General features: G+C 54.6%; 13 protein-coding genes across 13 annotated transcripts; 8 read left to right on the top strand and 5 right to left on the bottom strand.

The window, feature by feature from the left end:
* Window positions 1-109: 109 nt before the first annotated feature.
* Window positions 110-1,516, top strand: WHR41_08822 (uncharacterized protein; the record flags this gene model as incomplete). The annotated part of the gene is made up of 1 exon (XM_069377426.1): window positions 110-1,516. The coding sequence occupies one exon, from the start codon at window positions 110-112 to the stop codon at window positions 1,514-1,516; it is 1,407 nt and encodes a 468-aa protein (XP_069225623.1).
* A 564-nt stretch (window positions 1,517-2,080) lies between these two features.
* WHR41_08821 (uncharacterized protein) lies at window positions 2,081-4,328 on the top strand. Its single transcript, XM_069377425.1, has 3 exons — window positions 2,081-2,541; window positions 2,596-2,734; window positions 2,785-4,328. Exons 1-3 carry the CDS (start codon window positions 2,110-2,112, stop codon window positions 4,035-4,037), a joined length of 1,824 nt encoding a protein of 607 aa, XP_069225615.1. The 5' UTR covers window positions 2,081-2,109; the 3' UTR covers window positions 4,038-4,328.
* A 237-nt stretch (window positions 4,329-4,565) lies between these two features.
* Window positions 4,566-10,014, bottom strand: WHR41_08820 (uncharacterized protein; the record flags this gene model as incomplete). Its single annotated transcript, XM_069377424.1, has 2 exons — window positions 4,566-9,376; window positions 9,432-10,014. 2 exons carry the CDS (start codon window positions 10,012-10,014, stop codon window positions 4,566-4,568), a joined length of 5,394 nt encoding a protein of 1,797 aa, XP_069225614.1.
* A 719-nt stretch (window positions 10,015-10,733) lies between these two features.
* WHR41_08819 (uncharacterized protein) lies at window positions 10,734-11,477 on the bottom strand (the record flags this gene model as incomplete). The annotated part of the gene is made up of 1 exon (XM_069377423.1): window positions 10,734-11,477. One exon carries the CDS (start codon window positions 11,475-11,477, stop codon window positions 10,734-10,736), a length of 744 nt encoding a protein of 247 aa, XP_069225584.1.
* A 223-nt stretch (window positions 11,478-11,700) lies between these two features.
* WHR41_08818 (uncharacterized protein) lies at window positions 11,701-13,509 on the top strand (the record flags this gene model as incomplete). Its single annotated transcript, XM_069377422.1, has 1 exon — window positions 11,701-13,509. One exon carries the CDS (start codon window positions 11,701-11,703, stop codon window positions 13,507-13,509), a length of 1,809 nt encoding a protein of 602 aa, XP_069225595.1.
* A 275-nt stretch (window positions 13,510-13,784) lies between these two features.
* On the bottom strand, window positions 13,785-15,604 carry WHR41_08817 (uncharacterized protein). Its single transcript, XM_069377421.1, has 4 exons — window positions 15,534-15,604; window positions 15,231-15,472; window positions 15,074-15,177; window positions 13,785-15,024 (listed from the first exon to the last, which is right to left on the bottom strand). Exons 2-4 carry the CDS (start codon window positions 15,316-15,318, stop codon window positions 14,050-14,052), a joined length of 1,167 nt encoding a protein of 388 aa, XP_069225593.1. The 5' UTR covers window positions 15,319-15,472; window positions 15,534-15,604; the 3' UTR covers window positions 13,785-14,049.
* A 119-nt stretch (window positions 15,605-15,723) lies between these two features.
* Window positions 15,724-16,747, bottom strand: WHR41_08816 (uncharacterized protein). The gene is made up of 2 exons (XM_069377420.1): window positions 16,415-16,747; window positions 15,724-16,357 (listed from the first exon to the last, which is right to left on the bottom strand). Exons 1-2 carry the CDS (start codon window positions 16,728-16,730, stop codon window positions 15,831-15,833), a joined length of 843 nt encoding a protein of 280 aa, XP_069225594.1. The 5' UTR covers window positions 16,731-16,747; the 3' UTR covers window positions 15,724-15,830.
* A 735-nt stretch (window positions 16,748-17,482) lies between these two features.
* On the top strand, window positions 17,483-18,430 carry WHR41_08815 (uncharacterized protein; the record flags this gene model as incomplete). The annotated part of the gene is made up of 1 exon (XM_069377419.1): window positions 17,483-18,430. The coding sequence occupies one exon, from the start codon at window positions 17,483-17,485 to the stop codon at window positions 18,428-18,430; it is 948 nt and encodes a 315-aa protein (XP_069225591.1).
* A 72-nt stretch (window positions 18,431-18,502) lies between these two features.
* WHR41_08814 (uncharacterized protein) lies at window positions 18,503-20,163 on the top strand (the record flags this gene model as incomplete). Its single annotated transcript, XM_069377418.1, has 2 exons — window positions 18,503-18,952; window positions 19,011-20,163. The coding sequence occupies exons 1-2, from the start codon at window positions 18,588-18,590 to the stop codon at window positions 20,161-20,163; spliced, it is 1,518 nt and encodes a 505-aa protein (XP_069225592.1). The 5' UTR covers window positions 18,503-18,587.
* Window positions 20,164-20,596: 433 nt separating this feature from the next.
* Window positions 20,597-21,695, top strand: WHR41_08813 (putative 1-aminocyclopropane-1-carboxylate deaminase; the record flags this gene model as incomplete). The annotated part of the gene is made up of 2 exons (XM_069377417.1): window positions 20,597-20,757; window positions 20,810-21,695. The coding sequence occupies 2 exons, from the start codon at window positions 20,597-20,599 to the stop codon at window positions 21,693-21,695; spliced, it is 1,047 nt and encodes a 348-aa protein (XP_069225589.1).
* A 473-nt stretch (window positions 21,696-22,168) lies between these two features.
* WHR41_08812 (uncharacterized protein) lies at window positions 22,169-22,946 on the top strand (the record flags this gene model as incomplete). Its single annotated transcript, XM_069377416.1, has 2 exons — window positions 22,169-22,730; window positions 22,777-22,946. 2 exons carry the CDS (start codon window positions 22,169-22,171, stop codon window positions 22,944-22,946), a joined length of 732 nt encoding a protein of 243 aa, XP_069225590.1.
* A 590-nt stretch (window positions 22,947-23,536) lies between these two features.
* WHR41_08811 (uncharacterized protein) lies at window positions 23,537-24,553 on the top strand. Its single transcript, XM_069377415.1, has 2 exons — window positions 23,537-23,936; window positions 24,044-24,553. The coding sequence occupies exons 1-2, from the start codon at window positions 23,722-23,724 to the stop codon at window positions 24,135-24,137; spliced, it is 309 nt and encodes a 102-aa protein (XP_069225587.1). The 5' UTR covers window positions 23,537-23,721; the 3' UTR covers window positions 24,138-24,553.
* A 296-nt stretch (window positions 24,554-24,849) lies between these two features.
* WHR41_08810 (uncharacterized protein) lies at window positions 24,850-26,244 on the bottom strand (the record flags this gene model as incomplete). Its single annotated transcript, XM_069377414.1, has 1 exon — window positions 24,850-26,244. One exon carries the CDS (start codon window positions 26,242-26,244, stop codon window positions 24,850-24,852), a length of 1,395 nt encoding a protein of 464 aa, XP_069225588.1.
* Window positions 26,245-26,881: the final 637 nt, after the last annotated feature.

Genomic DNA, 26,881 nt, shown 5'->3' with positions numbered 1-26,881 from the left:
CCGTGGATACGCGCTACCTTGAAACGGCTGACCATGCATGCGGGTCAGTCTCCATAACGCTTCCCAGAACAGCTCGGGCCGCATTGCTCAGCAGTGGCGCTCGGCAGTCATGGCGTTGGACCAGCAGTCCAACTGGGACATCATGATGGCTGACAACCTGGCCAAGGTCCAACTCGACTATGGCAAGAGCAAGGGCATTAACAAGGATGTCGATGTTCACATACCTGCCTCTTCACCGCACAGGGGCGAAGATGGGACATCGAGCAACACATGGACCACCGAGCCGATCTATCTCCCCGATGAGGTTGTCCTTCAGATCCTTGAATACCTCGCCCGCGGACCCGATAGCCAGTACTCGCTAGCAGCCGTTTGCCGTCTCTCCCATCAATGGTACAGCGCTGCTGTCCCCTACCTGTATCGGTACCCGGACCTCTACGGCAGCAACTTTGACAAGTTCTGCAAGTCAATATGTCCGTCGATCAACCTGCACGTTCGAAAGAGCCCGTTGTCGAAGCTAGTGAAGGTGCTGGACATGAGCCGGTTGGTACATCAGGGTAGCAAGAGTGTCACAGCAAGATTGCTGGGGAGAACAAAAGACTCTTTGGAGGAGTTCCGCGCGCCCCAGGCATCCTTCGCGGTGAATTGCCTACCGGCTCTGGCCAAATGCCACAAGCTTCGCTCGCTAGATCTCTCTTTGGTATCCGAATCTCCTCCGCTGCCCGAGTTATTTCGTACGGTATCTCATCTCGAAAGCCTCCATAGCTTCCGGCTTCCCAGGTCATCCGGCTTCGGGGTGCACCACAATGGCACCGCAATTGCCTGGCCTCCCAATTTAGAAGACCTTGCTCTCAGCGGTGGCATCGACGCACACTTCCTTCACGGTGTCGTCGGATTTCCGCAGACCCTCCGTAGCATCAACATCGAGCACTGCCCGCTCGCGAAGGGATACGCTGTCAGTCATCTCCTACGAGTCGCTGTCCAGCCCTTGCAAAACCTCGTGTACGTCAGAATCGCCCACTTACCACGTTTAAGTGCGCACGCAATGGACGACATATTGTTCCTCCTGCCGCAGATCAAGAAGCTCAGCATCAGCGTTGACTACATCACTCCTGCTATGTTCGACGAGGGCCATTTCAGCCATTTCCGCGAGCCGCTCATAGCCGGCGTGGACAATTCGCATCACCCTCCTTACGGCAACCCGCTCAAGCACGAACACCTACACACTCTCGAGCTCACAAACTCCGGGCATCCCAATGTTGAGGACAAGATCAGTCCCATCGACATCATGATCGCCCTAGACGAATGCACCCTGCCGCGGCTGAGGGTTGTGCGGGTGACAAAGTCTCTTCACTGGCATAGCAATTCCACGTCTGCAGACGCCGAAGCCTTGAGCGAGGCGCTACAGGAAGGGAGCAAGCGCGACTGGGAGAACAGAGAGGGCGTCTTCGCAGACATGGACAGGGAAGAGTACGAGAAGGCGGACTGGGCGAAGATGGCAGGCGTGTGGTCGTTTTGAGAAGAGGCCGAGTCTCCAGCACTTGGATGTAACGACGTTAATGAAAATGTATGAAAAGGATGAGTATGATAGCATTTGCGCCTCGCTTACTTCTGATCAAACCACAACACCGCGATACCGCCACGATCTCACCCCTCTTGCCTGCTCGACTTGGTTTCACCTTGCCTCACGCTGATCACGTGCCATTAAGATGCCTGAAACACACATGCCATCCTCATTCAGCATACCTACCTTATTTCAATGGCTTCACATGCAACCTCAAGGCCTCACTCTGGCATCTCAGGCAGACCTTGAGCCCAGTGAAGCCTGTTTCGCAGCGTGGCCGGGCTCACCGGGGTCGCTCCTTCCTTCACATGCACATTTCGCGGCTTCGCTCCGCGCGCCTTCCTCACTCACTGCCAAATGGCTGCCTAAACCTGCTCAGCGCCCTGAAGACTTTCTCTTTCCCGCTTCCAACCTCCCTCCCCCCTCCTTCTTCTACCACCATCCCTCCCTGACGCCGCCCACTGCACTGTGGCCTCTATCTGCCTCGAAGCCACTCTCACGCCCTCGCACAAGCTCCCTGCTCTCGCTGCACAGCTTGCAAGACCTTCATGATGGCCGACTACCATCAGAACGGCAGCGCCAATGGTGACTTTGCCGCGACCAACGATCTCGACCACGCCGGTCATATCGAGACTGACGCCAATGACGACGCCGCAATCGAGCAGGTCACCGCTCTCGCTGGCAACATGACCGTTGAGGAAGATGAAGCCTTTCGTGAGAAGGCTAAGGCTGCTGGTTGGAGCGCGGTTCCCTCTAACATGAACTATCACCAAACTCACGATGACGCCTTCGCCGAGCACGCGAAGCACCATGCGGTCTACGAGTGGGACGATGAATATGGCGAGGTTGGCCCTGAGCAGCCGGAGCTGGAGAAGCAACTCTTCAACGACCCGTTTCGCACGCGCGAGGGAGAAAAGCTCGACAATCTTGATCTGCCTTGCTCAGTGGAAGGTCCTCTCAAGCTCTTCCATGTCCGCACCGTAAGCCATCCCATAGTCCATTCACCGGTGATCTATTACTGACTTCGTTCCCAGTTCGCCGCCGCTGGCTTGCACCCGCTAGTGCTCGACACCATCACCAACAAGATCGGCTGGAACAGGACCACTGCGATCCAGGCTTACACCATCCCAGCCGTGCTCTCTGGCAATGATGTGGTCGCCGTTTCGCAGACTGGTACGTCTCCTGCGCGTTTTGTTACAAGCTCCTACTGACACCTATGGCAGGCTCAGGCAAGACAGCTGCGTACTTGGTTCCAGTCATCTCTCGCCTGATGGGCAAGGCGAAGCAGGTCTGCGCTCCGCGCCCGAAGTTTTCTTCCACCAGTGGTGACGTCCGTAATCACCGCGTGAAGGCCGAGCCAATCGTGGTGATTGTCGTTCCCACGCAGGAATTGGCCGCGCAGGTCTTCCATGAATGCCGCCGCTTTTGCTATCGCAGCATGCTGCGGCCTGTCTTCACCTGCGGTGGTCAGCACATGGGTGTTACCCTTGACCAGCTCAGCAGAGGCGCGGACATTCTGATTTCGACCCCTGGCCGTCTCTGCGACCTCATCAACAGGCCTGAAGTTCTTTCTATGTCTCGTGTTCTCTACACCATCATCGATGAGGCAGATGAGATGCTTCATGGGGATTGGGAGACGGAGATGTCGAAGATTCTGGGTGGCGGCGACGCCAATGAGGACGCCGACCACGTCTACATGATGTTCTCTGCGACGTTTCCCAAAGAGATTCGCAAGGTGGCCCGTGAGTACTTGACCTCCGATCACTACCGTCTGGCCGTGGGTCGTCCTGGCTCAACGCACATGAACATTACGCAAGACGTCATCAACGTTGCCGGGTACCTGAAGATGAAGGCCTGCTTCGACCTTCTGCTCGACGGGCCGAAAGTGAGGACACTCATCTTTTGCAACGCAAAGCACACTGTCGACGCCTTAGACGCATACCTCTACCAGCGCCACTTGCCTGTCACTGCCATCCACTCGAACAGAGGTCAACGTGAGCGCGAGTTCTCCCTGCGCGCCTTCCGTCATGGAGAAATCCCCATCCTGGTCGCGACTGGCGTTTCCGCTCGCGGCCTCGACGTCGCAGGCATTATGCACGTCATTAACTTCGACTTGCCGTCCACCGCGTATGGTGGCATCACCGAATGCGTCCACAGAATTGGCAGGACCGGTCGCATCGGTAACGAAGGTCGTGCGACCTCGTTCTATGACGCCGAGCGTGATCAGGACATCGCCTCTGCCCTCGTCAACATTCTGCTCGAGCAAAAGTGCGAGATCCCGGACTTCCTGGCTGAATTTGTTCCTGCGGATGGCCAAGCTGTTTTCGACGACGAATCCGACGATGAGGACGATGAGGACGATGTGGCCGCCGCGGATACCGCTTTCACCTCTGATGCTGCCGACTTCTCTGCCGATGCTGGTACTGGATCCACTGCCGATGAGGCTCCTTCTGCCGCCGCTCCTGGTGCTTGGTAAATGTGTGTGCATGGATGATACGTTGCTGCCGCTGTCGTGCGAGCCTTGCATCAGGCCTTGCACGCACTACCTCTGGCTGACGCGCAGCCTGACTGCGCGCATGCCGACCTCCATTCTCTTTTCCATTCCTTTCTTGAACGAGTCCGCCCAACATGGACGTCGAACTGAGCGTTTCGTGGCGGTCCTCGTAGTGTCTACTCTTCTCAAGGCAGCGAACTACTGCCGTACAGGTACAAAGTAGCTAGCCTTTTGTGTACTTAATCAATGAAATGGAACTCCCCCTCTCACACAGTTGCTTTCCTATGGTCTGGTCAAGATGCATTCACCCCCCAAATTGCCATAAGGTTGGAACGTAGGCTGTGCAAGATCTCAGTGAGACTCAGCATGATTGAAGGTAAGAGGTCATGCGAGTGCCAATAAAGTTGATGCCACCTGAAAGATTACTCCATTAGAGAACATACTAATTAATACATTAGCAGGCTTGACCACAGAACATAGCCCGTCACAGATACCGCATTCACAAGTCTATCACAACCGAAAAGCAGACCAAGCCTTGCCCGCCGCGTTACTGAAACGCTTTCTAACAACCGCCGTCCACGTCGAGTAGACCTCCGGCACCATCGAACCAGTCGAATTGCCAACCACACCAACTTCAGCGCGTTTCACACGCACAGCATCATGCTGCTCCTCCGCGGCCGCCGCCAACTCCCCCATCAAGCCAGTCGGCAGCAGCCCACCCTCCGCTCCGTCCGCAACATCACCAATCCAAAAACACAACCCCACCGCCCCATCCGCCTCAAAAACCGTAACACTCTCAACAACCTTCACTCGAAGCACATCCTTATGCTGCGCCAGCAAATAGCCGACTCCCAACACACTCGGCGAGCCCAGAAGCGCCTGCGCGTCCGCCTCCGCCATGCCGATTTTCTCGCCCGGCCAAGCGGCGAGGTCTTTGCCGCGGTTAGCTAGCGCGCGCTGAGCGATGGCGAGGGTGCTGGGGTCCGCGACGGGGCCGCGGAAGATGTATCTGAGGTTTTTGGCTGAGGGGCCGGCGGCGGCTAGACAGGCGAGGAAGACGACGTCGGAGTATTGGGAAAGGGGGAAGGGGTTGTTAATTGCTGGGTTCCTGGGCGGCGTGTTGGAGTCGGCGATTATGGCGCCTGCTTTGGCGTTGAAGACGTTGCTGTAGCTGGCGTTCGTGGCAGGGTAGGTGTGGCCCGCGTGTGTGGATTCTTTTGCGTGGACGAAGGCTTGCAGGATGTTGTCTTCGGGCGCAGTGGAGATTTTCAGATCCTTGAGGGCGGCGCCGATGGCGCTGAAGGGCTGGAAGTTGGTGTCCGTGGGAGATTTAGTTGTTTCGACCCAGCCGTGGGTGGCGAGGGAGGAAGGGTCTGTCCAGGAGCTTTGGTCGACTTGGCTGGGGCTGGCGTAGAGTTCGCAGAGGAGGCGGGCGCCGCGTTCGAGGGCGCGGTTGTATTCTGCGTCGTTGCTGGTACCGGGCGAATGTGAATCTTTGGCAAGGCTGGATGAGGTGACGGAGACGTTCCTGCGCACGAGCTGGTGGGTGTCGCAAGACGGAGAGGCAGATGAACCGGAGCCACCGCTCGCAAGGAGCGCTCGAGAACGGAGGCGTGCTGGGTTGGTCCTGTGGTCTCTGATGTAGTACAGGATGTTGTAAGGCGAGCTCCAGTCCGCACTGAAAATGCGGATTTGGTAGATCTCTTTCCAGCCCAGACTCTCGCGATGCGTGGCGAGCAAGTATGCCACACCCTTGCCGCTGGGTGTGCCAAGTGCGATGACGAAACCCTCATCCTTCAACGTGTACAACGTGCCTGGCCATGGTTTCGGTATATTGGCCTCGAGTTCGCCTTGTTTGCCTAAGTACTCCTGGAGAGCTGCTCTTGTTGGAGTGTTCGTGACGGTGTGTCTAAGAACACCTCTGAGCGACTTCATTGCTTTCGCGTCGCCCCTGCAGATGTCCTGATACACGAGGAATGCTCCGTCACTCCATTGCTTCAACGGCGGGAATGGATTGCGGTTTCCGTCCACTTGCGGATTCATACTGCGACCTGTCGCCCACGGGCTTGCGTTGTCCAGAGCAACGATACCTCCTTCAGTGAAGAGATTGTTGTAGTAGGCACCTGATGGGTGATAGGCTTTCACGTCGCTGCCCGTGGTCTTTCGAAGATGTTGGTATGATATCCTGTGATTTCTGCCTGCTCTTAGATCCAAGTTGAGATCCAGCCAGGAATCGAAGGTGGCACGATCCTTTTCTTCTTCAACAGCTTCTTGGCGATCAGAGCCGACCTGGGTCCAGCCAGAGTCCCTGAGTTGCTTTATTCTTACGAAACTGCTTTGCCTGATCCTCAAACAGCTCTCCAGGATATCGGTAGGCGAATCTTGCGCCGAGACGAAGAACAAACCAGCATTCTTAGCTTTCGCAACTGAAGTAGCACCGGTCTCGCCTACTCGACGGATAAGCCTCCGATCATGTGCCTTAGAGTTGTTAGAATCATCATCGACACATGTGTGAGCGTCTTCGATTGTGTACAGGACGTGCAGGGTCTCGTTCTTCCAGACACGGGCTTTGTTGATGACCTTATTCCCAAGTTGCTTACGATGTTCCAATAACAGAAAGGCCACGCTTTTACCATTAGCAGAACCAACCAGTGCGTCGAGCTCTTTTGACCCTGAAGTGAAGTCTTTGCCGGGCCAGCCGGATATGTCAGTCCATTCCTCCACTCCGAAGAAGCTTGCAGCGAGGTCTTGAGTCTCCTCGTTGATGACGGCCGAATGCCAAACGGCCTTCAAGGATTCCAAAGACTGGCTAGAAGATTTCATGAAGTTCTGATACTCCAAAAAGGTAACGTCCGACCAGAATCTCAACTTCGGAAATGGATCGGGCTTGCCAGTCACGGGTGGTTTTTGAGTTTGCCCTTGGTACTCCACCCCATAGATGGTCTCCGCTATGATCATAGCTGGATTGTATCTGTTATTGAACTCGGCATCCGTCCTGCGGTATGTGGTTCCATCAATGACTTCGGCATCCAAATGGGAAGTGTACGCTTGGTGGTTCGTCCCATCTTCCATAGACGCCCCAACATATTCGAAGACCTGCTTCATGGCCATGTCGGAAGATGCAGGGCCCACTTTGGCATTTCGAATGCTACGCCAACCCCAAGTAGAGAGCGCTTCGTCTTTGATCCACTCGCTTTGAGCTGCGCACTCTGTTCTGGACTCGAGGGCCAAGAGTAGAGCCTTTCCTTTCACTGCATAGTCATCGTAATCTGAATGCAGCCTGGCACGTTTGATAGGTCTGAAATGCCCACCTACACGTCGTGTAGAGGAAGCCGATCCGTGGTCTTGACGACCGGCCTGTTCAGAGCCAGCCTCAAGAGACTCGTCCGGCGTGTTCGAAACATCTCCGATCAAGTATAGCACGTGGAATTTGTAGTTCTCGTACCAGATTTTGGCCGAAGTGACGGTCTTCCAGCCCAATTGTCGACGGTGCTGGAGCATGAGGTATGCGACTGCTAGACCGTTCGGTGCCGCAACCAAAGCCGCCAGCTCGTCGCTGTTGGCGGCTATGTCGACGCCAGGCCACCGAGGAATACCGAAAATATCATCAGTTGAGCTTGATATGCTAATCGCAAGTTCCTCCGTTTCTTCGTTGATCACATTATTTCGCCAGATGCCTTTCAGCTTCGTCATTGGTTGATTCATCTCTGCCATGGTCCTTTGGAATTCGAGAAACATGACGTCCGACGAGTGTGACAAGATCGGGAAAGGCATTGCTGGTGATCCCGTAACCGGAGGGTCCTTCCGTCTCCCTGCTGATGCTGGACCATCATTCGAAATAGCCGTTATTAGATTTGGATTGTAAAGATTCAGGTACAACGCTCCGGTAGGATGATAGGTGGTTGAGCCTTTCTCCCTCGCCTCATCATGGTCATCAGTAACAATGATGTTTTCCGCTGGCTCCATTGAAGCCCCTAAAAGGTCGTATACCTGGGTTGCAGACTCCTTGATAGCGCCAAGTCCTTCGCGCTCTATAAAAACCGTCCAGCCCCAGTCGTCCAGGTCCTGATAGTTTGTGAAGGTTGCCTCGGGGAAACAATGAGACTCAGATTCGAGAGCTGCCAGAAGATCTCTGCCTTTTGTGACGAACTTTTTACGCTGGCTATCAGAGAGTGCTCGACGCTTCAGCTCGAATGCTGAATGTCTCCGTATAAGCTCACTAGATCCCGAGCTTGAAGGCTGTTGTTGGTCGAGTCCACCTCTGACGTCTTCAAAGACAAACAGGATACAAAGTCCAAAATCCTTGAACACCTTGATGCTGGATATGGTCTTATGTCCCAAATCCTTGTGTGTAGCGAGAAACCAGGCGACGCCTCTCCCGTTGGGGCTTGCGAGCAATGCCGCAAACTCGTCTGAACCCGGCTCGAAGTCGTGGCCGGGCCACTCTGGAATCATGCTAAATTGATCCACAGGAATTCCCAATGCCTTCGCTACAATACTTCGAGTTTCCGAGTTGACAATATAAGGCCGAAAGAAGCCCTTAAGTTTGTCAATAGGCTTTTTGTTAAGCTTCATCAGCCGCGTGAACTCCAAGTATATCACGTCGCTCTGCTGTTTCAATGGAGGGAAGGGGTTTGGATCACCCGTCACAGGAGGTTCTTTCTGCTTCGGGCCTTCGTTCTGAGGTCCGAAGTTCGATTCCGCCGTTATCAGCTCCATGTTGTATTTGTTTTCGTACTTCGCTCCAGTCGGATAGTATACCTTGCCATCCTTAGTCGTCTTTTTGAGATGCTTACTGGACACAACCCATTGGTCTTGCGGTTCCGAAGATACTTTGAGAAGCCTCATGACTCTCTTGAGGGCCGACGTGTCGTATATATAAACCGGGTGTCGCACCCGCGCTTGCTCCCAGCCATTCTCCTCCAAGTTGTCGTACGATTTCCATATACTCTGCTCGCCAGTGCCACAGTTCAGCATCTCGAGGTAAGCTTTACCTTTGGAAACCCATTGCTCCCAATCTCGTGGCACTCCAGATTCAACAACAGTTGGAGACTGTGTTGGTGAAGGCTTGGTGTCGCTGCGTATAAAAATTGCAGGATGCTCTGCAAGGCTGTTACCGTGCGCGTGCGCGAAGCTGGTAGGATTTGCTTCGGGGGTTTGCTCCAATGTTTCGCTTGTGGACTGCTTATCATCCTGCGATCTGGCGACATCCTCAAAGACGAACAGGATGTGAAGCTTGGCACCCTGGCCAAGTACTCGTATATTGGATATGGTTTTGTGGCCCAGCTGTTCAACGTGGGTTCCGAGGAACCACGCAACCCCTACAATATCAGCGTGAGATCATTTCAACTAAAGGAGATGTATCAATCAACATACCTCGCCCGTTAGGACTCGCCAAGAGAGCAGAAAATCCTTCTGTGTCCGGTGTGAAGTCGCGGCCTGGCCAACTGGGCCATATTTTGCCGTCATCATTGAGGGCCTTTTTGACGATGGTTTTGGTATGCCGGTTGACGATGCCTGCTCTGAGGTGTCCTTTGAGTTTGTTTGTCGGCTTCTCGAGAACTTCCATGCGTTCTTGAAATTCTAGAAAAAGGACATCGCTGAGTCGACCAAGTTTTGGGAACGGGTACCTCTCGCCATCCACCGGCGGATTTTGGGATGGGCCCTCGGTTTCGGGGCCATAATTGGTGTCCGATATGATAAGTGAAGAGCTGTAAAAGTTTCCATACATCGCATCGGTTGCATAATACAGCGTATCGTCATTGATCGTAGTCTTCGTGTGCTCGTCGACAACTTCCCAAAGCTCGTCCGCTAAGACTGGATCCCCCAGGTATTTTGGCACGTCTTTGGGGAGGAATCCTGGGTAGTCGACTTTCTTTTCCTTTCGTGACCAACCCCATGTCTTCAAATCGTCGAAGGAAGTCCACTTACTTTGGGGACCAGTACCACATGTAAGCATGTCAAGAAGATCTTTCCCTTTGCTCACCCATGCTTGCCAGTCTCTTTTGTCATCGTCATTATCCTGGCGTGGGAAAAGGGTTCCGTTCGTCTTCAGTAAAGCTCTTGGATCGTCATGCTCCGAGTGGTGAGCCAGTTTCCGCGACGGAGGGCACCTTTGAGCACCCTGGCAGCCATGGCCTTGGAGTTCTGTAGAAGTACACTGGATCTCTGATACGGATGACGAGGCTGGAGGGATGCTCTCGTGCCGTGCCAATACATGTTCCGGTTGCTCCCCGACGTTTTGAGGTAAGTGTACTTTTGCTATGACACCCCAGAAATTGAAAAGCACGAGAAGCTGGAAAAGTAACAGGCTTGGTAGCGCATGACCGCACGAGCGCCGTGCTCTCATACTTGCAAGCTTCCGCCTGGATTGCAGTCAAGGCAACGGAGTTAGGTTGGTGGTATCGATACAAATGAAGAGAAACAGCAGCTTCGTAGGTGTTGGATCTGATCGTGCAGGAACTGAACATGAATCGAACTCGAAGCCCAAGGGAAACGTACATAGCAGATATATATGGCGGGGAAGCAAGGCCTGACGAGCAAACACCGCATCGTCACAAATGGCTTACGCTCATGAGACCGACTGCCAACAAGCTTTCGAAGAACATAGAAGTCTGCTAGGACGGTGAAAAGTGATCAGATAACTCAGCATGTGAGTTGTCAAGGCATGTGAGTATCTCAAGCAACAGCAGCAATCTTAGCCTTTTCTGTCTTCTCCGCCTTTTTCACTGCCTTCCTGACCTTCCGGATCTCGGTCTCCATTTCTCTCAGACCTCGGCTGGCGTTGACGGCATCCGTGACTAGATTTTGTTCGCCAGCAGGATCCTCAGCCTCGCTGGTAGTGCCATTGTGTGAAAGAATGGCAGAAAATGACGCCTGGGCTTTCCTGAGCTCAGATGGCACCAAGATGCCATACCATTTCAATGAATCAGAGGCGCGTGTCTTCTCCTCGTGATTTGGCAGTTCGTCATCGGTTTGCTCGGCTGACACTTCAGGTTCTGGCGTGCTTGGTGGCGAAGGCTGTTGCGCTGGCTGCTTCTCGCTCGATTCCACAGGTGGCTCTTCATTGTCAGGTTGCGATTTCGCTGTCACCATGGAGATCCTGAGATTCCCAATGCGTGCCATCTCCGAGCCTTTGCTCTGTTGGGATGGATCGGTCGATACCTGAACGCGTCGAGCAGCCTTCATTCGCTCGTCGTACCAATCCTGGCCGTAGCGTCTACCAAGCGGCGCGCTGGACTGCGCTTTTGCCAAGGATAAGAAGCCAGAAGTCAGATGCTTCTTGAGCTCATCTTGTGCTTTCGTGTACTTGTCCAAAAGCGCCAGGTACGTTTCCCAGAGATTGTCCAGCCGGTCTTCCAGCTCCGCGAGGGTCTGGTCGGAGGGTTTCAATGTGACGCTCTCCGGCCCTGGGGTCTCCATTCTTGATATGCCACTTCAAACTTCGTCTTCCTAAAATCATGTCCTTGCGCAATGAGTCGGCAGCAACATGTAGCATAACTCACAGCACGATGTATTGAAGCTAGTCCCAAAAGGGAAGGGCAAGTTGCGGAGCGCGGGGACACCAGCCGCGCATCATCAAGTCCTATAGCAGCGGGACGAAGGCAGTCATTAGCGAGAAGCACAGCTATTGCAACCTCCAACGATGTTGTCAAGAGCAGCGGCAGGAGGCCGGTTGCCAGCAATTCGAGCTCATCGATCACCGACCGCAAATGGAATCCTCCCACGACCGCGCGCATTCACGCAGAACAGCAAGCTCCTCGTGCTCACGAGGCACACGATTCGTCCACAGCTCCCATATCTCTCACAGCCTCACCTTGCGCGTCGATTGTCGCCTCTCGATCAGCAAGTGCTGCGTCTGCTCAGTACGGAGACCAAGCGCTATGTCAAGGACCAGACCGTGCTCGCGGCGCGATGGACTCTGATCGGCTGGACATTTCTAGCGCTCGCCGGTATTTCCTGGTTCGGCATACAGATTGCGATTGACGAGCGAAACAACCCTACTCCTGCGGAATGGACTTTCTGGACGAAGAACTATGTGCGAGGAGCCAGATTCGCAAGAGAAGACCGCAGCAGGATAGGCCTTGTGGACTGGGCGATGGTCGGGTCGGACTACATGAAAGCACTTTTGCGACTGGAGGGATCGACCGATGGAAAAGATGTGATGGAACAAGCAGATGGGGAAGGCATCGTGATACCCGATGTTGGGAAGGCAGGCCTGGACATTTCTAACAAGAGCTGGGAGTGGCGAGCTGGGTACTTCGAGGTGCTGATGGGCTGTGCGGAGACTGCTGAGCATTTGAACGACATGGTCTTGGATACTACGCGACGCCTTGTTTTCCCGAAAGAGGTCGTGATCGGACCCTCGAACCCGGATCCGAGGCCGCCAGCAGCTTACATGGGGACTCCACCTCTGGAAGAGAACACTACTAGAGCGTTCGACACGCCGGAGAGCTTCTACATGCGCGTGCTGACCGGCAAAGGCTTCACTACCAAGCAGCGCCTTGAAGCTGCGTGGAAATACGCTGCATGGCTGGAGCAGACGGGTCTCAACGACAGTGCCGAAGAAATGTACAAATGGGGCGTCGACATTGCGAAATCCGCTCTGCAAACTCCGGATGCTGTGCTTGACCCGAAAACGTTGGTCCTCAAGGATCGACAGACCAGCAACGCAGCAGCGATGGCAGGCGCTGAAACAGCAACCCCGAACATACTCGATGCCGTCACGAAACTAGCCACACACCGCGCCCGCGATGGCGATGTAGCCTTTGCCCTCCCAATCTTTCTCTCTGTCCTCCGTGCGCGACGCTCCGCACCTGTCTCGCCTAATCCTGCCCGACGCATTGCACCATCCAAGCAATCCGAAGGTGGCTCCGACCTCGATGCCGCCGTCTCCATGATCTCCAGCCTTTTCCGCGCCCCTGTCTTCCCCTCTCAACCACCATCTGGCGACAGACCGTTCGTGCGCGAGACTCCTCTCTCGACCTGCGATGAAGGCGAGCTGATGCTGTACATCGGCGAGATTCTCTTCGCGAGCTCGCCCAACTCCGCAGAAGGACTCAGCTGGACGAAGCAAGCGACGCAAATTGCCGAGGCGAATTTGGACGCCAGCAAAGGCCAGCACTACCTTACGCCCGAAGAGAAGCAGCAGTGCAAATCCTGCCTTCGCGCTGGTGCGTCGAATTGGGAAGCCATGCTCCTCAAGCTCGCCGACACGAATGTCGACCTGCGCGCTAGAGAAGGCGGGCAGAGCGCAGGATGGTTCGAGTGGCGCGGCTGGTTTGGCGGCAACGGTGGCGTGAAAGGGCAGACGCTCGACGAGGCGCGTGTGGGCGTGCTCGAGGCCGAGATGCAAGAGGTTGAGAAGTTGAAGGAGAGGGTAGCGAAGGAGTCGATTGGTGATGATATCTACAAGCACCGCGGCTCAGGTGGCGGTGGCGTCTGGATCGGCTGAGAGAAGGGCGAGAGAATCTTGAAAATCGAACTGCCGGTTTGACCGGCTCTCAGCTCCAGGATGCCAGCAATCTGGCTGTGCGCTCTGAGTCGCTTAGCCAGCTTGACAGCCGTCCAAGCTTTCACATAGGAGTCCGCAGCGGCCCCCTGCTGTGTGCCTACCCTCAGCAAGCGCTCGGCCGCCTCTGTCGATCTGTTAATGAAGGACAGCGGAATAGAATCTAGGCCTTCGACCAACTCAGCTTGCCGAATGAAGGCCCCCGTTGCGATGGAGCAGCGGCGATTGGACGTGCCAACCGAAAGCAATCCGAACGCATCAAAGAAAGCTACTCGACTCTACAGCGTTATCATCGCCATCAGGGACGTAATTCCATGTAGCTATATGTAGGTTTGCTGCTCATGTCGAGCAGCAGAATTCACTTTGTTGAACTCAGACCCATCATAAACCTCCCACATTTCCGACGCCATAACCCTTCGTAAATGTCCCCTGCGACACCCTTCTCGTTGGTGAGTGGGCAAGTTCGACTTGAACGCAGCCATCTTATTGGCCATCTGAAGCCTCAAAGTCGGCGTGGACGCTGGCTTCGAAAGCACTGCCATGGCCAGCCTCGGCCTTGTGTACCTTCGGCTCATGCGCCTGGATCATCAACCTAGCATCAGGACGAAGTGGCGCTGCGTTGGGGCTGTCGGTGAGCGGTGTGCTTCGCTTCGTGCGAGTGCCATCACCATTGCCGGATCCAGCACAAGAGATGCCTGGCACTCCGCAAAGCGTTGGTCTCCATCCTTTGTCATCGCGGGTAGCTTTGCGGGAACTCAGATCGCGCTTCACCACTTCGGGAGAGTCATCTTGCGTGGTACTCTCGACTTTGGCGTCTTCGGCAAACTTGGCCAGACCGTTGAGGGCGGCGCCCCCAGCACAAGGAATACCAGGAGCAGTGCACAGCGTTGGATTCCAGGTGAAGGCCGGGCGAGTCGTTGCTGCGCGCCTCACCAGTGTTGGGTCAGGCTTGATCACAGGAGTGGCTTTCAGGTCTCCCGGCTTCTCCGACTGGAGGCTACGTTTATTCTTGGCACCACCACTGCTGCTGCCGGCGCAGGACTCTCCTGGCAACCCGCAGGAGTTAAGTGCCCAATGAGGTCCATCATTTGGTTCGCCGCCTTTGCGGTGAGGGTCGTCTTTAGACACTGGTGATGCCCCCTGGGTCACGGGATAGGACTTCAGCTCCGCGTGCCCAACCTGACGAGCAAATCTGCTGTTGGCGATGATCGCGCGCCTTTGCTGACGCGCTTCTCGGTCTGTGGCATAGCCTTGATGGAATCTTTCCGTCTTCATTACCTCCTGAACGTTGACGCCGTGGCTGAGACTGGCTTGGCGGGCGTTGGTGCTCGTGGAGGCAAGGTGGGTGATTAACTTCAGCTCAGTGACACCATTTCCAGAGGAGGCGCATGGTTTTGAATCCAAAACAGCGTCCCAGACACCGTCGGTGCACCTGGCATGGCAGAGAGAAACAAGTTGCTGTCAATCTGTCAGACATTGGTCGGTGGAAGGGCGCGATAAAACCTACCTCCGGTACCTCGCCCTTCTGGCAAAGGCAGTCGATGCCGCGAACGAAGCCATCGCATTCGGATAATCTGTGAGCGTACTTCATGTAGCAGGCTTTGGCACACACTATAGCCAAGGGTCAGACTAGGAGCAAATGACCTTGGAAATTCTTCACTCACGACCAAGAGCGCTGGCTTGTGGTGCGATCGTGAGCAATGCTGCCACCACAAGGTGCAGCAGAATGATGAGGCGCGGGAATGAAGCCATGAGGATGCTGGCTATCTGCTTCTTGTATAGCTTGCTTGGCTTGGTCGCCGGTGGCGCTGTGGCGTCTTGGTGAGCCTGTCGCAAAGGCTATGACAGAAGAAAGAGTATTGCCGTCCGTGAAAGAGTGCGGAAAAGGTCGGTGGTGATAAGAAACCTGCTCATCAGTTATCGTGGGTGAGTTGTACACAGGTGTGGCAGGTGCCCCTCCATCTTACCACACGTGGAAGGCGCGAGCGTTGGCATGACTTGGATGACTTCACTTGCACTACGGCAATCATTCAGATGATCCACACCAAATACGTGGCTTCGCTGCAGTGCTAGGCTCAGTTTCAGTAGCATACGACGACTAGCAAGAACCTTTGGGGATGTCGTCACTGTGATCTATAAAACTCCGGCAATAGACCGTGTTTGCTCACTGAGAATGGCAGGGCCGAGTTACTTGGATTTATTGGTACAGAACCTTCACTAGGCAGGGTATCAATGAGTCGCACACTTGTAGCATTGCCGCTCCATCAAAAGAAAAGCAGCTCGATCTTGCCCTCACCGTGACCAAATCTATCCTTCAGATCAGCTCTAGTCAGCAGATCGACCAAAGGGATTTGAGTTTCCTTCATGTCCAAAATCCCGCGCTTTTTCATATCGATGTGTGAAGCATCAATGACAATACGCTCAATGCAGTCCGCCTTGAGAGCACCGTCATTGAGCAAGTCGATGATTCTCTGTGGTGTACCAACACCGACTCCCATCCTCATCTTCTTGACCGTCTCAATCGCTTCCTTTAACTTGATGTGCTTTGCGAACAGCTTCGCGACCATGCTCTCCTTCGTCTGAAACTTACGCAGCGCTCGTGTCAAGTCGGCTGCACGTAAGCCTCCAGCGGCAACCACCAAGGTATGTGGTGAACCCTTGGCTTCTGGGGCATTCATAAGTTTGCTGCCCTTCTTACTCCTCCTCGGTCCGGCAAACTGCTCGAGGAATCCCGGAAGCTGATCTGTCGTTCTCGTCTCGGTATTACTTGTAGTGTCCAAGATCGCACTCGCTGTATCCAATGTCAGCATATCCCCACTGTCATCACAGCAGTATTCTCAAGTCTTACAGGGTACATGCAGATCCTCCGCCTCCACCAAGCTCACATCAGGCCTGAATCTCTTTGTACGCTGCGCAATGTGATCCGCCATAAGGCTGCTATCCATATGCGCAATCGCATGGTTTACGCCCTTTTCCTCATCCAATGCATCGTCTTGCACATCCTTAGGCTTCTTCGCCTTCTTTCGCTTCGCCGCTCGCTTCGATTCGGTCGCCGCATCGTTCTCTCGCTTTCTCTTGCCGCCGTTGGTGGGTGCTGGAGCGTCGGAGTCAGAGAGGTCTTCAATCAAAGGCACACCGGCCTGCTCAGAATCGCTGTCGGACATTTTACGGGGTTCTGTATGGCGGGGTTTGCGACTTGAAAGATTTAATGGCTGATCTTCAAAGAAGTTCCTCGGGTGCCTAATGCGGCCTAGCGCCACGATCAGACCCGCAGCCTTCGGCGAATGGTGCTCTGTCTCGGCGTTTGTTGCATCCCATTTACGATGGGTGCCATTTCTTTTCTCTGTTCTCGACAAATTAAGACCATATCGATACAGAAACTGAGTCCGGCAATTAGAGATGGAGACAGTAGAATGGAAAATGATCTCCGAGACCCCCAAAGAGTACCCAGGTATGTCGAGAGCGAGCCTTCCAGCAGTATTCGCTATTCGCACGCGATTCGATCTAACTGTTGGCTTTCCTCATGCCTCCGTTGTCTGAGCTATTCTTCTCCCACGCAGGGCGAAAGTACAATAGTCCTGCCTCGCATGGCTTGTGAATGCTTTCAGAATGTCTCGCGATCTGGACTTTGGCACGCATGCGACCCGCACTTCGCGTTCGCTAAAAAAAATCCCCAAGCAATCCTCTGAGCTTCGATTCTACTAGGCGCCGAGACGTGTGACCCATACCTCTCGCTGATTAGATCGAGGAGACTGTCGAGACTCTATGCTCCTGTTCTTGACATTATTAGACGGTTCCATCTGTTCGCCATTCTTGAAATCTACACAACACGCATGACAAGGAGGACGAGCAAGTCACTCATCATTTGACGCTGAGTCCACTTGAAGTCCGCCAAACACGTTTGCACTGCTTGAATATGACTTCACCTGCTCCGACCCCTCGATCATCTTTGCCGATGCGTCTACTCTACACTGTTGGCTTGCCTGCCAGTTTCGCCGGCCTGGCATATTGCTCTCCCCCCACTGCTGCTCTGACTCCGCTGCTGCTATCGCCAACGATCATTGCGGCATGGAAGCTTCGCAGATTGCCACACCAAGATTCCGGTAATACTGAAGTCACAGCATGGACTTATTTGGGGACTAGCATTCTCGGTCCCGCCATTGCTGGTGCAATCCAGTTGTCGCTGTGCCACGTCTTCTTCAAGCTACTTTTCGGATCTCACAGTCAATCATACATGAGAGAACTCCAACGCGTGACTGTTGAAGGGCTGTCAACGGAGGCAATCGACGTGCGAAGGCAGATGGCGTGGAACCCGCGATACTCCTTGATCCTCGTTATTCTGTCTTATGTTGGGGCAAGTGCAGTCGAGGAAGGACTGAAATATTTTGCACTTCGCTTCGCAGTCTGGCGTGCCCAACCAAAGCAAGAGCATGAATACCTCATCTACGCCGCTGCAGCTGGCTTGGGATTCGGCACCATCGAAAACATTCTTGTCACCTACGCTTCGGTCGAGAAGGGCGAGAAGAGCAGCATGATTGCTCTCATGCTTTTCGAGCGCGCCATTTTCTCGGCAACGGGCCATACCATCATGGCACTCTTGACAAGTCTGCAATCAATCCGCCGAGATTCTCGAGGCGAAAATCTCTCCATGTGGCGGGTGCTCGCAAGGCCGGTGGGATATCATGGAACCTGGAATTTCATCCTGTTTTCAGTCAGCGCTTGGAATGGTAATGTGGGGTGGATTCATCCTACGGATGTCGGCAGCATCGTATTCGCTTTGACTTCCACCGTTGCGCTGCAAAGCCGAGCGGCGTGGGATTTCTGGTGTCAGCTGAAGCAGCTGGAGCTGAGACTGTGCGAATAGGCCTCCGGTGAGGCCGGCTCGGGTTGAGTCACCTTGTATAATACAACAAAATCTCAGCTCAGATTTTCTTCCTATCCAACATCGCAGCACGATCATTTCTGCATTCCTCTTTGGTAATTCGCCGTGCATTAGGTGGCTCGCGTCCCTTCCCTTGGTCATGGAATTCTTCGAGTCTGACAAACTCTCCGAGCGCGTAAACGAGCTCCTGCTTTCACATCATGTCCCTGGCGTCTCATTAGCAATCATAGATGGCGGCGAAATATCATCAAAATGCTTCGGAGAGGCATCGATCGATCCGAAGTCGCCATGCACGCCCTCAACATTGTTTGACATCGCATCTTCATCAAAGTCGTTGACAGCAGCTGCAGTTGCGATCTTGGTTATGGATGAAGAACACCCAGAAGTCCAATGGGACACTCCTGTCGCGAAGCTGTTGCCTGACGACTTCGTGCTCTCGGATGTAAGATACACCAACGAAGTCACAGTGGAAGATATTCTGAGCCATAGGAGCGGGTTGCCGAAGTGAGTGGCCATGGTCCCGAAGGGTTAATGCACTCGTTCATATACTGATGCTTCCAAGCCATGACGACTCGTACATGGGCCCGACTGCCATGAAAGCCGACACGCCCAAGTCCGTGACAAGGAATCTTCGTAATCTCGCAATGGCGGCGCCGCCTCGGACGAAGTACATATACTGCAACATGATGTATACCGTCGCCTCATACCTCGTCGAATCAATTAGCGGCTTGAGCTTCTCAGATTTCCTCAGCCAGAGAATCTTCAAGCCGTTAGGAATGACCTCGACGAGCTTGCAGCCCTCTCAAGCCATTGAGAAAGGCTTCAGCAATCGAATGGCTGCAGGGCACGTCTGGGATGACGAAGCACAGAAGTATCGGAGCTTCTCAGCTTGGGATAGTCCCGAGTGCCAGGGAGCAGGCTCGATCATCACTACGGCTGAAGACTACCTTCTCTGGGTGAAAGCGCTGCTGAACCGCGAAGGGCCTGTCACATCCGAAGTCTACGAGGGCATTGTCAAAATGCGCATGTTCATCGAGCCGGATCCGCACGCAGCTTCGATAGCCCCGATGTGCTCTCCTACCGTCTGTGCCAGCGGTTTGGAAATATATTGGTACCGCGGCAGCATGGTTGTCACTCACGATGGCTCGATTGCAGGGTTCGGCTCAACGCAATTCTTTCTACCGGAGCAGAAGTTCGGCGGCGTCATACTTGGTAATGCGAGTGGCGCTTGGGATCTTGCTGCAGTGTTGTCGAGAGAGCTAATCGATGAGGCTCTTCAGGTACCTCGATCTGAGCGGCCGCAATGGTCTGACCATCAGGCCAGCCTTGCCGAGGGACCACTTGATGGAGAGAGCGACATCAACCAGGTTCTTGAGAAATTAGGCCTGGGTCAGAGAAACTCAGAGGAGCACAGCCTACCGCTTGGCGCGTATACAGGTACGTATACCAGCCGTGGGTATCACGAGATGGTGGTGACAGTCAAGGATGGCGAGCTTTTCGTCGACGCGACGGACCGCACATCGGGTGGCTTTGTTGTACACTTCGAGCATGTTGGTCAGCAGACCAAGTTCATAGCACGTCTCACTTTGATGTTAGAGGGTAACGATGATTGCATAGCCGCAGAGTTCAAGCTGGAGGGCGAACGGGCTGTGAGCATGGGCTTGCATTTGGAGGCAGAATTGGAGGAGCTCATCTGGTTTGATAAAGTCAAGTAATCTCCACACTTGTCCTGCCCATCGAAGCTGTTTTCTGGACTGAGCTTCCTCCAGCATATATTGCTACTGTGAGAGGCCCCCACCATGAGACGATAAGACCTCGGATTGAGATGCAAGCAGTCTAGTGTTGTGGTCCAAACGAAGATATCAGCTTCAACGAATGCCGAAGTTTACACGGATTAAAACAAGGATTCTTTATCCGAGGTTGGGTATCTTGTAATGTGTCATGCCTATAGCTGGGCAGAGTTGCGCTATCTGTACGATAGGCAAAGCAGCGATGTCGGCTTGGTGGGTTCAAACGCCGGCCGAGGATCCACATGTCACATGGTACATTGGCATTACTACTACTGAACGATTGTATTCCACTGCTGTCTGAACCAGATTGAAGATTGACCAGATTTACCACACTGATCATCATTAACATCCTTCCAAAATGCCTGAGACCGAACCGACTTACGTCAAGAAGTTGCGAAGCATTCCGAAGCAGACCTTCTTGTTCGGCCCATCACCTATACAGTTCCTCCCGAGGCTATCTAAAGAAGTGTCGCCAGCTGGCGATGTCAAGATCTGGGCAAAACGCGATGATTGCAACAGGTATCCTAGCTCCGTCACTCATCCACCGAAAAGCTCATTAACAACGTCTCAGTGGCCTAGCATACGGTGGTAACAAAGTCCGCAAGCTGGAGTTCTTGGTAGCGGATGCCATCTCTAAGGGCTGCGACACCCTCGTATCTGTCGGTGGAGTGCAGAGCAACCACACTCGCGCCGTGACAGCCGTTGCGACAGCGTCTGGACTCAAAGCCGTCACCGTCCAAGAAAAATGGGTCCCAATCGATCCTCCCCTCTACGACAAGACCGGCAACATTCTCTTGTCCCGGCTCATGGGTGGCGACGTCCGACTCAACAATGAGCCGTTCCACATTGGCCATAAGACTGCGACGAAGCAGGCTATGGACGATGTGGCCCAGAAGGGAGGCAAGCCCTACTATGTGCCTGCTGGCGCTTCGGACCACGAGCTCGGAGGTCTTGGGTTTACGAACTTCGTTGTCGAGCTCGCAGAGCAGGAGAATCAGCTCGGTGTCTTCTTTGACACCCTCGTCGTTTGCAGCGTGACAGGCTCGTCGCACGCAGGCCTTATCGTCGGTGCGGTGGCCGAAGGCAAAGGGCGTAAAGTTATCGGTATCGATGCCTCAGCGAAACCTGCGGAGACGAAGGAACAAGTCACTCGCATCGCTCGTGCGACTGCTGCTTTGCTTGATCCCGAGCTGAAAATCCCCGACGAAGCGGTCGTCCTAGACGAACGCTTCCACGAGGGTATCTATGGCATCCCGGGTCCGACCACATCAGAAGCCATGAAGCTTGCTGCCCGCACAGATGCGCTAATCACTGATCCAGTGTATGAGGGTAAGAGTATGGCGGGAATGGTCCAGCTGATCAAGGAGGGAAGCATTGCCGCCGGTAGCAATGTCCTGTACGTTCACCTCGGCGGACAGCCTGCGCTCAATGCATACTCTAGTTACTTCGAAGAGTAGTATTATGCGTATGAGATCCTGGTTGTATGATCGCATTCAGGAACATTCCGGATGTAAAGAGTCGCGCGCATTCATGTGCGCAGAGCAATTTCGTGAGGCTCGCAAAGCACGGCAGGGTCTGGACTTCAACGAAAGCCGGATCAGTACTATCTTTTGCGGTCGATCCAACTGTCTTGATCATGTCATATCATTGCAAAACAGATCTCAGACGATATTTCATTTCTTGGATGCTGTATGGAGGGCGTTGTTCCAGCGGTGCGCCGTTGAGCCAGGCGCGATTGCTTGCGTGCTTCATCACGCCATCTCGCGCAATAGAACGACGGTTTCGCGAGCGGTAAAGGTCATCATTTCTCAACAATGCAATTATTCAATGTCGTACGGGGACATTCCTCTTCGATAAGGTACCTCTGTAAATTTTTGTCAATTCAAGCACTCCAAGTCACGCATTTACAAACCGAGCCGCGTTTTTGACGATGGCGCCGGGCCTGGATGTCGCAACGCTTGATCCAAACTGGACAATGAAAGACGACGTCCTTCATGTTGAAACTGCAGACCTACCAAGTCCTACCAAAAAGAAAAAGCTCTCCCAAACAAAGAAGTTTACGGCCGTAGAGATAGCTTCGTTCACAGCACCCCTTACAAACCGCCATCTCCTTCAATCATCGCCATACGGGGAGCCCGCACACCACCTCGACCTCACCACTCTCGACAGACCTCTTCAACTCTTCGCAAAGGCCCTCACAAACATGCGATGGATCACACAAGACTATGCCACCGCTCCATATCCGCAGGCATTCAATTGGGATTCGATCGTCGATGTTTTCTGTCGCTCAATGCTGGCAGAGCAGCCTGATGCTACGCAAGAGGATCTTCATCTTTACGTCATTGTTTTCCGCTCCCGGGTAAACAAGACCGCCGACAGAAAGCTGCTCGGTGAGCTCGACAAGGCGGCACACCTTGAAGCCGTGGAGGGTGGCGGGCTGCTGAAGTACTGGTTTGGCACGCCTAATGACTTGGGCAGGAACCTAGCCACCTGTAAGTTGTAGAGGTTTTCCGATGAATCGATGCTGATGAGTCTCAGGCCTCTGGAGAGATCGCTCAGATGCACGTCGTGGCGGCGCTGGCCCAGGTCACGCTCTTGCGATGCGGGCAGCGAGTCGCATGTACGATGAATGGTTTGTCGAACGTCTGCGCTTGACCGTGAGTCCGAGCAACGGGTCTTGGAGATTCACTACCTGGGTGGACGATTGAGTCATGGAGCAGATCTGGACGGATTAATGGGGAAAGCGATCACATGTGAATCAATGAGAGACTCGGAAGTGCATGGACCTGAAAGCAGGCGGAGTCCCTCTCTCCCGAAGGTTCACATAATCCCGCGCACCAACACAGAGGAACGCAGGCATTTCTTGCAATGCTCTTTGTCAGCTCTGAGAGATTAGACTGAGCGCAGCGCTGCCAGTGACTGGGCATCGAAGCCAGGATGGCTGAGATCCAGACCGAAGTAGACCAGCACAGCGCAGGAAGATCAGATCAACTCGAGGACGTTGCTGAAATGCAGAAATCGGCAGCAAGAGCGCCGTTCAAAGATCCTTCCGCGCTGTAGCGTAGCAGCGACTGATTTATTCGAATCCAAGTGCATCAGTCCGTTTCAGATCCAGCAAGGAATTCGTACCGTGACACCGCCATAAGGCCGACCAATATCGTCCGTTCTCGTAATATAGCGCGTAGACGATGTTTCAGGCTGGAAGCTTGCTTTGCTCCAGCGTCTCACCCACATCCCAGCTCAAGGGTCTCGCCAAGCGTCGCCCGTCTCCACGATCCCCTCTCCACACCCTCTCACGACGTCGTCTCCCCCACCACGCGACCGTTCGCTCTCCGTGGCGCAGCGATACACGTACTGTTGCCCAACTGACGCGGTCATCCACTCGCTCTGCCGCTCCCCGACCAGCATTCCATCCCTTACGAGCAAGACAAACCCCCGACATCCCACTTCGCCAGCCACCGCAGCACGAAACACTCACTCGCCATGGGCATCACGTCTCTCCTCCCGCTCGTCGTGCTCTTCGCCGTCGTCGGCGCCGCCGCTTACTTCGGCTACCAGATCTACCTGTGGAGCAACGAGCTGGCGGACCGCGGGCAGAAGCACATGGAGAAGAAGCACATGAGCTTCACGAAAGAGGGCGGGCTGAAAGTCGGGGTCAAGGAGATGAATGCGGAGGAGTACGCGGATCGCACGCAGAGGTGAGTCCTGGGGTTTTCCGAGTCATGGGAGCGAGGGCATGGACGGGGGTGTGATGTCGCGCACGGCTCAAGACGTGGACAGAATGCTGATCTTTGGCGATGCGCAGAGTGCTCGTGAATACTTGGAACGAGGCCAACCCTGGTCTTTCGCCTCGCCCGAATTCGACGCGCACGACTTCGGGCTCTCGCTCGAGGCAGTAAACCTGCTCCAGGGAAAAGGAGGCAGGCAGATTGATCAAACGGCTTTCATATTCCATCTAGACCGGCTCCTGGCGAAATGGCTGATAGACGCGAATGGCGCTTGGGTCTTTACCTCTCTTAGCGAGATTCTCCGAGTACGGCAGCGCCTGGTCTTTCTCTAGCGAGCTTGCAGTTGATTCATGAGGCACTTCTCGGGAGGACGGAATCGCGTCCACCGGGACTCGATGATTTTCCGCCTTGACGCTGAGAATTGGATGAGGATGCATGCAATGGCTGGGCTATCAGGCGGGTTATCAGTGGCACGTCCTGCAAGGTCATGCTGTATGGACGAAGTGGCAGGCGCAACGAGTATTTGCTGCTCACGGGAAATTACGAATGGCATTCAGATACCAGTCAATGCAATGGTTTAAGACCTATCGTACGTTCATTCGTGCTGTGCAGCCAGTCATGGTTGACTTTGAAATAGATGTGGACTTGTGATTCAGGGCGTAAGATGGATGTGATGTGAGAAAGTGTTTTCGTTGATATTCGATATCAACAGCAGCAGCTACATAAGCGATATCAATCCTCATCTCGATCATGAACATAAAGCTAAAAAGCAGAAAAACTAGCCAGCCCGCTTGACCGGGCGTATCGGCTTCACACGCCATTTGAACGCCCTCGCTAAAACCCCAGCAATGATGAAAATCAAACATGCGTCTTAATGCCGCATCTAGTACGCCTTGAAAGTGGTCTTGTCCAGGTTCCTAAGCGCCTGCACATCGCGGCTCGCCTCGAAGCCCAGCTTGTGCATGGGAATGTCGGACGCCATGCGGCTACCGCCCGGGCTGCGGCTGCTGGAGCGAACTGGAGGCTGCCCATTTTCGCCCGCGTTGAGCATGGCATGGATGCTGGGGATTGTCTGGCCAGAGCTGGTGGCGGGAGCTGCGGCTCCTGAGGCCGAAGGCGGACCGGAGGACTGCGATTGCGCGCCAGCTTGAGTTTGGGCTTCCGGAGTGGATTGCGCGGGCGACTTGAGTTGGCTCTGGTGGGAGTCCTGGCGTTCGTCCTTCTTCGGCTCCGGGATGGCGACTGGCGGAGGAACGGGACGAGAGTCGCCTTTGGGGAGAGCGGGCGCTGGAGGTGCTGAAGCAGGAGCAGTCGAAGGTGTGTAAGCAGCAGCAGAGCTGACAGGAGGAGGCGGGTAAGATCCGTAGCCTGCGTAAGGAGGAGGATATGAAGGCGGGTAGCCAGGTCCTGGCATGCCTGCCGGTGGCGGGCCATGTCCATAGTGTGGAGGCGGAGGCAGACCGTGGCCAGGCATGTGAGGAGGCGGTCGGTCGTAAGCAGTCGGTCCATACGCAGGGTGAGGCGGGTATCCCATGTGGGGCGGGTAGCCTGGATGTCCGGGGTGCTGGTAGTAAGGGCCGTAGTGAGGGTGAGGCGGCGGCGTGTGCATCGGACTGGGAGGCGCCCAAGCAGCAGGGTGCGGCGGGTAGCCATAGCCAGGGCGTGCGTACATGGGAGGCTGGTGTGCTGCGTGGGTGTACCCAGGCGAGCCCATTGGTCCACGAGTGACGGCAGGAATTGTGCTCTGTTCGTGAACTGTGGACTCGGGGTACATGCCCTTCTCGGGGCGAATGTGGCGAAGCTGAGGGTCATTTGTCGGCTGCATCAAGTGCTGTGCTTGTTGCGAAGAGCGAGAGTAGTAGCTGATGAGGTGCAGATGCTGGTTGTTGTTCGTGGTGATGGAGAAAGACTGCTTCATCAAGCCGTCAGGCTTGTAGCGGTAACCGTCAGGCCCGCCGTCAGAGTCTTGCTCGTTGCTGGCTTGAGCGGCTTCTCGGCTGGCGTTCTTATCGAAGCTGCTGCCTCCACGCTTGCCCTCCATTTCGCGATAGGTGAGAAAGCTGCCCGAAACACGGCTGGCACTCCAGGATTTGCCATCAGTCCATCTGCGCATGCCAGCCTCGCGCTCATCCCAGACGAAGACAGAGCCAGATTTGATCGATTGCCTTTCCTTCTCAGAAAGGCGCCTCTGAACACGCGGAAGGAGACCGATACGGCATGCTTCAAAGAGAATGATCGCGTCCGCAGGAGTGCGGACGTGCCCGTTATATGTCTCCATTGCTACCGAGCAGTCTGAGGATCTGCTAGTGCAATCGAGAAAGAAAACAGTTTGTGAGAAGCAACTAGAGGCGCGTTAGTAAGCGTGCATCGCCAGAGCGGCAGGCAGAAGGAGTCGCACCTCTTGTGTACTGGAGTCCCAGGATGGAGAAGGCGCCACGTGGGTGGTGTATATGTGTCCGTAGTATTGCGAGGCCCCAGCCGGACAAACAGTCGTCTCGTCACTTAGGCTGTGGATCAAGTCACGGATGGCAGGACCTTGGTGAGTGTGAGAAAAGACGAGCGGCAACAGCGTTGGGCGGAGGGAAGCAAAATCAGGTCGTTGATGACCGCACAAGAGCGAGCCGAGGAATGCGATTCACGCCCCATGCGCGCTAAAAACTAACTCTAAATCGATGCCCTCTAAATTTGCTTGGCGTCCAGGCGCTCTCGGCGGGCAAACTCTCCGCCAGCCAACGGGCGCCGCTGTCTGCCCTCCACGGCTGCGGTTGGGCTGGCCATACAGATCGTTGGCACCGACACGCGAGCCCTCGCAAGCGCATCGCACACCCACATAGACATGCCGGCAGCTCCGGCGTTGTCGCACCACGCCCCTTGGCAGCCAGTATGTATGGCCGTGACCGCTCGGGAGCGCACAC

The sequence above is a fragment of the Cladosporium halotolerans genome (genome assembly GCF_011745625.1).
Source record: "Cladosporium halotolerans strain TM138-S3 chromosome Unknown Sca49, whole genome shotgun sequence".
NCBI classification, from domain to species: Eukaryota; Fungi; Ascomycota; class Dothideomycetes; order Cladosporiales; family Cladosporiaceae; genus Cladosporium; species Cladosporium halotolerans.
This window is presented reverse-complemented; position numbering and strand designations above follow the sequence as displayed.

What these genes read in the sequence shown, in the direction of transcription:
- WHR41_08811 (XM_069377415.1), top strand. Translation starts at nt 23,722, where the DNA reads ATGGGCATCACGTCTCTCCTCCCGCTCGTCGTGCTCTTCGCCGTCGTC. An exon ending in TACGCGGATCGCACGCAGAG is followed by an intron (nt 23,937 to 24,043) that starts GTGAGTCCTGGG and finishes GGCGATGCGCAG; the next exon opens with AGTGCTCGTGAATACTTGGA.
- WHR41_08816 (XM_069377420.1), bottom strand. Translation starts at nt 16,730, where the DNA reads ATGTCCGACAGCGATTCTGAGCAGGCCGGTGTGCCTTTGATTGAAGAC. An exon ending in GGAGGATCTGCATGTACCCT is followed by an intron (nt 16,358 to 16,414) that starts GTAAGACTTGAG and finishes CATTGGATACAG; the next exon opens with CGAGTGCGATCTTGGACACT.
- WHR41_08821 (XM_069377425.1), top strand. Translation starts at nt 2,110, where the DNA reads ATGATGGCCGACTACCATCAGAACGGCAGCGCCAATGGTGACTTTGCC. An exon ending in AGCTCTTCCATGTCCGCACC is followed by an intron (nt 2,542 to 2,595) that starts GTAAGCCATCCC and finishes CTTCGTTCCCAG; the next exon opens with TTCGCCGCCGCTGGCTTGCA. An exon ending in GGTCGCCGTTTCGCAGACTG is followed by an intron (nt 2,735 to 2,784) that starts GTACGTCTCCTG and finishes CACCTATGGCAG; the next exon opens with GCTCAGGCAAGACAGCTGCG.
- WHR41_08817 (XM_069377421.1), bottom strand. Translation starts at nt 15,318, where the DNA reads ATGGCTTCATTCCCGCGCCTCATCATTCTGCTGCACCTTGTGGTGGCA. An exon ending in ACAAGCCAGCGCTCTTGGTC is followed by an intron (nt 15,178 to 15,230) that starts GTGAGTGAAGAA and finishes CCTTGGCTATAG; the next exon opens with TGTGTGCCAAAGCCTGCTAC. An exon ending in AGAAGGGCGAGGTACCGGAG is followed by an intron (nt 15,025 to 15,073) that starts GTAGGTTTTATC and finishes ACAGATTGACAG; the next exon opens with CAACTTGTTTCTCTCTGCCA.